Source organism: Gobio gobio (assembly GCF_949357685.1).
Source record: "Gobio gobio genome assembly, chromosome: 4".
Taxonomy (NCBI): Eukaryota; Metazoa; Chordata; class Actinopteri; order Cypriniformes; family Gobionidae; genus Gobio; species Gobio gobio.
In genome coordinates, this window is record NC_137100.1 from 47,691,204 (window position 1) to 47,703,556 (window position 12,353).

Below are 12,353 nucleotides of genomic sequence, written 5' to 3' on the forward strand. Positions count from 1 at the left end.
ACGGCACCGTATTTCATCGCTTTTCTCTATTTTTAAACGCTGAGTTATGGTGGTGGAAATGTGTACCTATTAAAGGTGATATGATGTATTCTCTGCCTTGTTCTGAGGCTCATTCATCAAGTGGGGACCGAAAAGAAAACTGCACCCACTTCTTCACCCTCTCCCCTCCCCTCTTCCTCTCCTCCAGCTCCCCAGTTCTAGCGGGCTGTCGAGGGTAATTTATAGCACGCAGGCAGTGTAACCTTCTGGCAGGCTTTGTGGAAGAAGCTTGTGCTCTCTCTCTCTCTTGGCAACTAATAACCTTTTATAAGGCTCAAACTTGGCCAGGTCATTGGGCACGGGAGACAAATCCAGACAGGACCAGAAAAGTAAAATGCGATTGAACCTGAGTTTGCTCTCCACAGAAAAACACAATCAAATGAATCATGGAAAACCAGGGGAATCGTGTCTAAACTAAATGGCAAAAGCAATCAGCGAGGACAGCAGTGATGATTTTAGCACAGCATCAGCTGATTTGGTCTTAGGCTCTCTACTGTGTGTGATTTAGTGTCATACAAAAAGAGAGTGAAAGTTTTAACGGTAACGATAGTGCAAGACTAAGCTAAAGAAATATTTCACTGCTGTCAGCTTGCCCTTAACATTGCATCTGAGATGAGTATGCACATTCCCGGAGAACAAATGCCTTGCATATGACTTTATCAAGATCTTGTACAGCGAGGAAGTTCCCTTTTTCCTCTGCTTGATGGTTCCCATCTTTTATTAGAATATTTTTTTAGCTACAAGTAGGAACTGGATGAAAAAAACAAAAAAAATTTTTAATTAAAAACCATTATACACTACAGTATTATGTCAAAACTATAACAATAAATGTAATTATGACTACAGTCTAGAAGACATCCAAAAACAAAACCACACATCCTGATCTCCTGAGTGATCTCACGTTTAAGTATTTCAAGTTAGGCCAATGTTTTTAGATCCGTTTCCTTATCCAGTCTCTTATGAGTTTCTCGGTTGTGACCTCGTCCTGACAGCCGAACAGTGCGAGATTAATGAGGTGGGCGGAGCAGTATAATAAACGTTTGTTTGAAGTGACAAGGCTGATAGGTGTTGATTTACTTACACACTGATAGGCTTTTAATTGAGCGCCTCCATCTCTCATCACATCAAAGTCACTGTGACCGACAGGGCGCTCCTCCATACCGCGGGCTGCGATGACTGACAGCTGACACTCGGCCAGAGTTTTCCCTCACGCCTTAAGATCTCACTTCATAAATTCATTCAAATCCTGTACTAATACAACAATACAAAAGAATAGCACAGCAATACAAATAAGAATACTAATAATTACAGTACAATGGGTCTAATAACAAAAAAGGTGTTTTTATCTGGTCCATAGATACAATTATAATACTTTATACATTTGTAATACTTATTTTTTTATATTCATTCAAAATATAATATATTGTGACATTTTGATCATAATAATGATCATAATAATAACTCATGAATGAAAATGTAGTTACAAAAAGTTTTAAAGTGTATATACTCTTGACAATGTCACAAAGCCTGGTTCCAATACAATATAAATACCTTTTGTATTATGAAGGGAATGTAGCATTACAACCACAAATCCAGCATTATAAGACCATGCATTTGTCGGTATATGAATATATGATGTATCTTTTTTTCAGAATTGATGGTGGACTCCAGGGAGGTGATGAAGGAAAACATCTGTGTTTTTACTGCAGTTTTTACAAGCCGCCAAGAACTAGGCTGTTGAGTTGTTATTGTTCAGGCAGCAAGTTTACATCTTTTCATTATGTGCAACACAATGACATAACCTGTTTAGAGATCAACTGGCATTTGAGCATTGTCAGTCAACTGTGAGCTGATTGACAAGACTAACACAGGCTAGGTCAGTATCATCTTTTACTTTGTTTGAAGTCTGTTTTGTGTGACAAAATGAGTTATTTCAGTGTGCGCCAGTGAGTGGGACTCAGAAATGAAATGAAGGGATAAATGTGGAACTTGTGCACTCAAAAAAGTGAATCAGACTAGCCTTAGGAATGGAGAGATTTCATTTGCCCAATGCATTACGTGTCATGAGTCTTGTGAATGTAGTGATGGTTGCTCCATGCAAGCATTTTCTGGGCCAGCAATAGATAAAAAAAACACCTTCTGATGTCTGCTTAGCTTTCACACAACAATATAGAGCAATCTGATTTGTGGCTCTGCTGTGTGTAGCTGAGTAGTTCTCCCACCCCTCCTGATAACTTCACCATGTGGAGGACAATGGGAGCTTTTGTTTGAGCGAGAAGGGTGCATTTAAGTTCATTGTGTGTGTGTGCGCGCTTGTGTTTTGGTGCACATGACATGTTTGAAGGCTAAATAAAGATCTGTCATTAACTGTAGGGCATGTACATAATCACTCAGAGATAATCAGTGAGACAGGAAGATGAGATCTGCTGGGCCCTTGATCAGAGATACAAGAGATACAAGAGAGACGAGACATTAAGCCTGTGAGAGCGCTCAACGTCACTGATACCATAAAAAAACATGGAAATGAGCTTTTACTGGGTATATAACTATTACTCAAGTCTAGTTCATCCATCTTATGGAATGATATTCCATTCCGTCACATGTGCATGTGGTTTCATACAAATATTTATCCTGTCATCACACCATCACTCACTTCTTTGGATCAGAGAGTCTCAAGATGTTCAAGTCTGATTATACCAAAACACAGAGATGAGTCATTAAATCAACCTGAGCTCCATTCTCAGAGAGAATTCTGGGAAGAGCCTTTTCTGTCATTTATTACCCTTGAGTGTAGGCTGTATGCGTTATTCACACCAAACTAAATAAATCTTCATTCTCGGCTTTGTTTGGCTCGGTTTCGTGATACGTTCCTTGACTGTGTTTGATAGACTCTCTCTATCATCTCTTTCACACACACACACCAACATTATTCTTAGCAATACTCCACCAAGTGGAATCGTGCGTTTTTAAATATTTGATTCCTAAAAAATCTCACAATCACTCTGAAGGATTGTGAGGTTTGTGAAAGCAAAGAGAGAGAGTGCTACGTTTTACAGTTCTCCAGGGTTGGTCTCACATGTCAGCTACACTCCATAAAGCTGTCCTGTCCCTCTTTTTTCGCAGGATTATTATTTCTGGAGAACAGACCAGGCATAAGCAGCAGACTCCCTGCCTCTGGGCTCCCTTTTCATACCACTCACCTCATAAATCAGTCACAGGTAATTAAATGCAAGTGATTTGCATCCTTTTTGTTTGTTTGGTTTTGCCGTCTCTCAGTCTGTACCAAAGAGAGACAAACTGTTCCGTGCCAGTCAAGTATAAAAATATAAATTGTAAATTGAGAAGTGCAAACACAAAGCTATTTAACAAGAATTAAATTATTTTAAAATCTTGTCATTTTTCCCCCATCTCCATCTCCAAGTTTCATATCCATCAATGTTTCACATTAACATGAATGATGGCCTGCTATAAAATTCCGGTAGGTTTTCTGCACTTGAGTAATGTGTTCTGAGTGACCTCTCACAAAAAGCAGTGAGGGGATATGAGTGGGCTACAGTCGAGCAGGATGTCTAGCCTCTGCTTTTAGCCCTTTGTTTAGTCAAAGTTATGGTAAAGCCCTGTGCTTTGATACAGTCATGCATAGGCGAACGCCTTCAGGCTTAACAGGGATTGGTCAGACAGGCCTCTTAAAGGGGAGGCCTGCCCCTTAAAATCCACAACAGGAAATGACCATCCGTCATTTATACGTCAAAACAGCTGTTAGCAGCCCACTTCAAGGCCAGACTTGAAAGGAGCTGTTCCCCGTTGTTCCAGCCCGCCCTCAGTTCTTTCTCTCACTCTCTTTCTCTCTTTTTTTTATTTTCCCTTCCTCCTCCTCTAGGGTGCCTTTAAACTCCCTCCATTCCACCCACACCTTTGCCCCCTGCCAAACTCACTTATCCTGAAAATGTTTTTGTAAGCCAATCCATCTTAATTCCAAACCATTGGAATTCTAAGATTTGAGGTTTTAGGTTTGCATTTCATGTTTTTTGCTTTTTCAAGAAAGCAGTGATTCTTCATTTTCTTTGCAGTCCTAAGAATATAACAATGGTTACACCCTGTGATTCTGGGTTTCTGACTAGTAACATAATTTCTAGACAAACGGAAACATTCCAGACATCTCGACCAAACTTTACAGAGTGGCAACAGGAATGGATCAACTGTAAAAGCAGAAGAAAAAAAACCACTCAGTGTCTTCTCACATTAATATGCTCGTTGACAGGTTAGACCACACCTGTCATAACCTGAAGACAACTGATGTGTTCAAAGGAAGCGATGGAATCATATCACTTAACCCATGAGCACATCTGAATTTGCATGTTCCTGTATAGATTTGCACGGCCATTACAGACTCCTGTATAGGTGGCAAGTGATGGATGACACTAATAATGACAAAGCAAACAGAAGGGCTGTTGACAGAAGGAAAGGTGACTTCATACAACCACCACTGCTATCTCTCAACACACACACATACACACACACACACACGTGTGCGCTCACATGTGAAGAAAGTTAAATGGCTTTAGACGCCGCAGGTAAAGAGATCCTTGTTAAACCATGGCAGATGCGCTTGTACGTGGAGTCGACGATGTGTAGTGCCTGAACAAACATGACAATATGTTCAAAACCCAACAAACACTGTATGATGAGATGGATCTCTGAATTCCTTGTGTTGTGAGACAGAGTGACAGTTTAATTAACTTAACAGCTTAGATTAGCAAGACAGAAATAACTGTTATGTATGATTGAGTGTGGTTTAATACTTTGCCACTCCAGTCAACTTTGATCGTCTGTAGGTACTTATGAATGTGTGGGAGGCTGTTTGTGTGTGTGCTGTATGTGGGATCTAAAATGACAGGTTGCTGACAAGCTTTCTGCCTCTGAAATGCAGTGTCCTGAGGCTTTCATTTCCCCCTGCACACCATTATTAAATGAATATTCACCTCTGCCACCCAGATACGCGAGACAAAGCCCAGCAAACACATGTTTGCCTGTGGCTCCTCCTCTACCTAGGTCAACAGTTCATGCATTCTGTCTTTTTGTCATTTTTATTACACTAAGGCAGGCAACAACACCTTTCAAGAAGCTTCCCAGGTGCTCTTTGTCTTTAACCCCGAGAACGGTTCCAGAGATCAGGCCTTTCTTATCTCTCCGACTCACCTGACAGGTATTGCCATTCAGAGTAACATGAATACTCTCGTCCATACATTTACACTGTGCAAAACGGGGCAACTTTTATGCTGTCAAATGTGAAATACGGCTTATCCTAGCTACAATGCATTATCAATACATGAGTGGATGCAACTGATTACATTATTTTGCAAACAAAGTCACAAAACAATTTAGTGTATGGATGCAAGACTTCAGAAACACGCTTGCCAAAATAATGTAATACAACCCGGTCCAATGTCTGGGGTTTAATAATGTTGGGCATAAGCACTTACGAACAATCAAAGCCATTAAATATAACTGAACTTCAAAGTTACTTAGACACGAATTAGCACAGTCTCCCTGTAATAGCCTCTGTCAGGCTTCATTTTTCAATGATTAAGCCAATTCATTGCATAATTAAGTTAGCTAAATTACTTCAATGGCAAAGTAACATGGGATAATGCAATAAAGTTATTAACATTCCAGAACTGGAGGCGCACACATTAGGCATGTGCTGTTATTATGTATGAATGTATTGCTCAGTATCATTGGACTTGTTTGACCTAAAATAAGAAACTGCTACCACATTCTCAGCTTTTCCTTTTCATACAACCATCTACTATTATAGTTACGGTTGTAAGGTAAACCTAACATCAGCATTGATTCTACATTTGAATTATGCGTTTAAGTATGAAATACATTTTAGACTATACATACGATAAATATATTTTGGACCTTAAAACAAATTAAAGGTCTATGAATGTCATATTGAACTACGCAAAATATGTCTGAATGAGTCTGATTATCAATAACTAGTATTGATGTGTGGATCTGTCAACTTTATAAAGAATCTGTAATATCTGTACACGCGCCGTTTTAACATTTATTCTTTGAAACTAACTAGAATGTGTCACTAGTGCTTAAAACAAGTTATCCGACAGTGACTATTCCAAAACGTTCTACATTCCTATACTAGTACTTAGTATTAGATAATAAATCCTATTTATGAATCAATTCTGAATTAAATGTCAAAAATTGAGCAGCTACAACAACAGTACATAATAGAAACAATAGGGTATATACTTGGTGTAACTAGTAGCAAATAAATAAGTCAAATCTTATGGAAGGTTACTACTTTAATAAAAAGTAAAAGACAATGGGCTACTACTGAAGATAGGCTACTAGTCATTACTACATTACTAGTGATGCCTACAAAAAAGAACTACTTTATCAAAATTAGATAAAGAGAAAATAAATGGCAAAACGGCATGCCACAGTCTTTGCATGTTTTGACATACAACGATCAAGCACTTGGCCAGCGGGTCCGGAGCGAGTCAGAGGAGAGAGCAGGACAGTCTCCGCCTCTGTTGTGCCTACCCACTTATTACTAATGCAGACGCAGGCGATTGGACGGCGGCTGAGCGCTTTGAAGTTCTCCCTCAGATCTCCAGTGCGAGCAGAGTGTATATGCGCGTACGGAGGCTGTAGTGCACACACACCGGAGCGCACACGGACCAACGGAATGCCATTATCTGACACGATATTTACCAGTGGTTCTGCAGTGTAGTTTCTTTCTTTTAATTGAAAGACAAGTATACAAGACTTCTCTTATTTCCCAAGTCGTCGTTTGCGCGCAAAGGACTCGCGATCATTCTGGGGTTTAAGGCAGCACTGATTCGGTGACGGAACGATGTGGAGACGGAGTGTACGTTCTTCATAGAGACTATAACAGCTCTCTTTCGCTGGACTACAGGCAGAACTGATGTTTCAACGGGATATTTAACTGTCAGCAGAAGGGGATATAATGTCGTTTGGCTCTTTATTTAAGACACTGGATATCTCTAAATGAAAACTGAAGGACACCCGCCCCGTCGCTGCCCTCGACAGGTCTCTGATCCGCCCCGATCCAGATGAGCGAACTGCCTCCTGGATTTGCAGTCAGTTCACGGAACCAGCAGACCCTTAAAAGTCGTTTCATTAACAACGATAGTTCGCCCACCTGTTTAAGAGCCCAGATCGTCTCACTGCCGTACCGTGATCCCGCGCGTCAGGAAAAAAGGCTGCCTATAAGGATTCTCAAAATGTTGACCGCTCACACAAGTCATATACTTCACCCGGAGTATCTCCAGCCGCTCAGCTCCGCGCCAGTGAGCATCGAGGTACGAGTAACTCCTTTCTAAAGCATACGTGTCTTACTTGTTTCTAATAAAAATGTATATAGTTACTGGTATTAAATTATAATGTGCGGTTGTCCGAGTTTGTTGGTTTCTATTAAGCGAAAGGTTGTTAGTTTCATTTCATCGACATGTCTCGTGCGCATTTGTTTCATTCTCAGCACTGTGTTATATCTGGCGCGCGTCGTTTTAAAGATTTAATTCGGAATTCGGATCTGAATGCTATTCAGCGCATTATATTTGAAAGGATATTCCGGATCTGGACGAGGCCGTGTTCCACTATGAAGCAACATTTTGTGGTTTCACATTTCCTGATGAGTACTGACTTGCGCTTTTACCGTGCTTAAAATTCCACCGTTTATCTACCAGCTCATCTGACATTTTTGTAACCAAAAATTAACCACTCGATATTCGTAAACATTAAATTCGTTCATCTTAAAACACTGCACAATGTAGTTTGTGCATATGGGGTGATGCAAAAAGTATAACATTGTCCATTTATTCCACCTAATGCAATTTATTTCATAAGGATTTGCCATGGAAGCATTCTATGATGATGTCATACTTTTGAACCATATATATATATATATATATATATATATATATATATATATATATATATATATATATATATATATATATATATATATATAAACAGACATTGGTCACATTCCTTCTCTCATTGAAGACATTCCCTAGAATTGGTTTTCCATAGAATCTGTCATGTCTGTCAGTTCATGAGAAGAAAAATAATATTAACTTAAAATGTCTTTTTTGTCCCCATAGCTGGATGCTAAAAAGAGTCCCCTAGCATTGCTGGCCCAGACCTGCTCACAGATTGGTAAACCAGATCCTCCTTCCTCCTCTAAACTGGGATCCCTCTCATCCAGCAGTCATGGAGACAAGGACGGACGCTCTACCAGCTCCAGCCTGAAGCCTGGGGAGCATCAGAACCTAGATGACAAGTCCAGCTTTAAGCCTTACTCTAAAAATGGATCAGAATGCCGGAAGGATGGAGCTGGGATGAACAGCTCAGGAGATAAAACAGGGTTCAGAGTGCCAAATAGCGGCTCTGCAGCTGTGACATGCCCCTCTTTACCTCCACATGCCCCCTCTCCACAGGCAAGCTCTCCTTCTCAACAGACATCAGGACAGTCACACACACACCGGCAGTCTCAGTCTCCCCTGTCACAGAAAACAACACATCTACAAACCACCCACATGGACTCCAAAGCTGCAGGTTCAGACCCAGGGAATGACAGCAGCAGCAGTGGTGGCGATCGCAATGGGAAAAAAGATTCGGACCACAGTAAATCAAGTCTGGACATTGTACAGATCGCCAACTCCAGTCATGCACGTGCTAGTGCGAACTCCAGCAGTGCCAGTTCCTCTAGCAGTCCTCAGCCTGACCATAAGGCTGACCCCCAACCCCCTCAGCCCAGCCTGGGTGCGGGCCACATCGCCCCCGTGTCTCCCTTCAAACCGGGCCACTCTGTTTTTCCCCTCCCGTCCTCCACCATGGGCTACCACGGCTCCATTGTCGGGGCCTATGCCGGCTATCCTTCTCAGTTCGTGCCTGGGTTGGATCACTCTAAATCTAGTTTAGTTGGCTCTGGGATGGGTATTCCAGGAAAGCACCCAAGCTCCAGTCCTCTCACAGGGGCCTCACCTCCCTCTTTCATGCAGGGTTTGTGCAGGGACCCATACTGCCTCACCTACCCCAATGCACCCCATCTTGGGGGCAGCAACTGTTCTACCTGTGTTCACGATCCATCATCTGCCCTCAAGTCTGGCTTCCCTCTTATGTATCCCACCCATCACCTCCACTCCCTCCACCCCAGCTCTCTGTCCTCTAGCGCCACCTCGTCTCTGTCCCATCCTCTGTATACGTATGGTTTCATGCTGCCCAATGAAACGCTCCCTCACGCCTGTAACTGGGTCTCAGTGGGTGGCCCGTGTGACAAACGCTTCTCCTCCTCAGAGGAACTCTTGGCCCATTTGCGTACACACACGGCACTGCCAGGTGTGGATGGGAAGCTGCTCTCTGGCTACCCTTCATCTGTCTCCTCTGCTGCTTCCTGCCACCTCCACCTGCCTCCTCCTAGCAGCCCAGGAGCGCTTCCCAGTTCCCTCTCCCTGCGTGGATCACCAGGGCTAGGTTTGGCACGGTATCACCCCTACGGAAAGGCACACTTGCCAGGAGCTCCGTCCCTTCCTATGCACTCACTCCAAGCCACAGCACCCTACTATTCTCCCTATGCTCTATATGGCCAGAGACTGGGCTCAGCTTCTGCTCTTGGGTACCAGTGATTACATTTCTAAGGACAGTGTAAAGATATTGGCATGAGCTCGCTGGTAAGCACAGGAACATACAGGATTCCCCTAAAATGAATGAAGCAAAAAAAACATGAGGAATAAAATGCTTTGGATGACTGTTGTTTAATTAATGGTCACTCCAAATCTCCATTAGGATATTAGGGAACCCTTATGAACTTTAGGTGGAGAGCTAATGAGAATGGAAAAACTCAATTTATTTTATCTGATCAATTTTTCTTTTTCTTTTTCTTTTTTTCAATTTACCAAAAGTCTGTATTTATTTTTCACTTGAGCGCTTGACTTTTTGTTTCGAAGCAACATTTACCGCCAAAATTCAGTCATTATTATCACAAAGGAGTAGTATTTTCACAGTACGAATATGGTTGCTCCTATCATACACTTTGTAATAATGCAATGTTTGCAACCACAGACTGACATATTGTCTCTCAGACACAAAATCTTTCTTTTAACGTCACTTTCTTTTGTGCATTAGATCTGTGCAAATCGGTCTCTATTGGAGAACGGATGAGCATGACACGTTCCTTATGATTTGGCAATTATTTTGTACTTGTACAGTTCAAAGAATAAAATGGAAAGATGTGATATATTTTCTATTGTAGCTGACTCTGCAAGTTGGGGATGGAAGTGGAGGGGAAAAGAATTCAAATAAGAGTACTATGTTGTGATGGCAGCGCTATCCATTTAACAAAGTCTTATTTTGTGTAATAAATGATACTTGATTACATTTATAGATGTGTTGATGTCCCTCGCTTCTCTTTCATGTACGTTTCTTGCACTGTTAGTAACATGCTCACTTTCCCATATGTAATTTTGAGCAAAAGTTAGATCACACTTTGAAGAAGAATTGTACACACTGATCATTTTAGTAATAAAAAACAAACAAAATATATATATATTTCTATATATACATATATAATTAGACCTTTCATAAATGCATATTTGAACATTCTTTTTAGTTGATTGGCATTAAAAAAAAATAAAAAAAACATTGTGCCTTCACTTGGGCAACTAATCTTTGACTTTCTACACTACTGACAGTTTTGTTCCCTATTAGTTCAAGCTATTAACACAAAATAAGGTCCTCTGTCTGTTTACTGTTCTGCTCGTAATGTGAAAGTGCAGTGTTAGTCACTGCTGCTTGTTTGTGCCTCTGCAGCATTGTGTAAAGAGCTGCCTCAGCACAAGGGAGTATTGGGTCTTAAATACAGCTCAATGATAGCCTGGTAATAACCCATGGGAGCCATGCACTCACTCCCAGTGCACTCTGATGGATTGCCTTGCTACACAAAGGGCAAAAGATGACAATGGGAGGCTGTTAATAGAGAAATATTTATCAAATGCTTGACATGACCCCCAGGAGTGCAGTCCCCATTGTTTGACCTGAGTGTGTTGTGTCCTATGGTTTAGAAAGTCTTGCTTAATGCTGTGCTACAAAGAGGGTCAAGCTTCAATATTGTTGATGTGATTGTGTGGCTAAATTAGGATTAACGTCTCATGCATAAGCGGCCAGAGTGTACAACTCTTCTTCAGAACCATATTCCTGAAACAGGATAAGAGGAAATGTTGTTAAGCGCTAGGACGAGCCAAACGCGCACACACACATTCACACGTACACCGATTCTCAGTTCATTAGCACTTCAGACAGGAGAGGACGCAGCACAGGTGTCACTTGACAGGGCCATTAAATGAATAGATCACTCCACCGCCTCTGTTAACTCTGGCTATCCAGCAAGGACACAGCATAAGGTTCCTCTTATGGGAAACCAGGAGGTCAAGACTAGAGGAGGAAGAGCTGAGATGAGAATAAACACTTGCGGGTAAACGTTTCCAAGCTCCCAATACCCAACTCTTTTAGTGAGACACAACATATAGGCCTGCTAATAGTGAACAGTATACCAGAATGATGTATTCACATGGCAGAATGATGTATAATCTGAAGTAGAGAGCATCTAAACTCTAGTATTGCATTTTGTTGACAAAGGAAAGTTAAGATCTAAAAGTAAGGTTCTGCGCCAAGAGCCTATTTTAAAAATGGTCTTGAATGACTTCCTGTGAGACTCAGAGAGGAAGTTATTTAATGGAGTTATGAAGCATTTGGGCACAGCCCAAGAGAATTAAAAACTTCATAACATGGATTACGTTGCCCCTAGTGGTAAAGCAATGCAACTGCAATGAACAAAAAAAACATTGAATTTAGAAAGCTTTTTGTTTTTTTACACAAAATGAGAATACACAAAATGTTCAGAGTGTGTAAATACACAGAGTTTTGATGAAGAATGAGAAAAAAAAAGAGATCAAATATTAGTTAAAGCAAGTACAGCTAGGTTAAACGGAGGGGAGGATTTTTTACGTTTTATCCGAAGGTGAGGGATTAATCCTGCCATCACCCCTTTCCCACTCGTTCATCACATTCTTGCTCTATACTTCTCTCCGTCTTTCTCCTCATCAATCTCTCCCTGCCATTTATCTTTCTCTCCCTCGTCTCCCGGGCTCCAGCTGAGTCAATATGCAGTCACTCTGTTTCTGTCGCCTGCTTGTGGAGGGGAGGGGAGCTGGATGGATGTGTGGGTGGGGGTGTGGAGTTAATTTAGTCCCTGACCAGTGTCTTCTCAG

General features: G+C 41.4%; 1 protein-coding gene across 1 annotated transcript; it reads left to right on the forward strand.

Annotated features, from left to right (window-relative positions):
• The first annotated feature begins 6,678 nt into the window (after positions 1–6,678).
• Positions 6,679–10,467, forward strand: znf703 (zinc finger protein 703). Its single transcript, XM_079816304.1, has 2 exons — positions 6,679–7,388; positions 8,190–10,467. The coding sequence occupies exons 1-2, from the start codon at positions 7,140–7,142 to the stop codon at positions 9,711–9,713; spliced, it is 1,773 nt and encodes a 590-aa protein (XP_079672430.1). The 5' UTR covers positions 6,679–7,139; the 3' UTR covers positions 9,714–10,467.
• Positions 10,468–12,353: the final 1,886 nt, after the last annotated feature.

Bases quoted from the DNA above. Each gene is read 5' to 3' on its own strand.
- znf703 (XM_079816304.1), top strand. From the start codon at position 7,140: ATGAGCGAACTGCCTCCTGGATTTGCAGTCAGTTCACGGAACCAGCAG. The intron at 7,389-8,189 runs GTACGAGTAACT...TTGTCCCCATAG, and splicing joins CCGCGCCAGTGAGCATCGAG to CTGGATGCTAAAAAGAGTCC.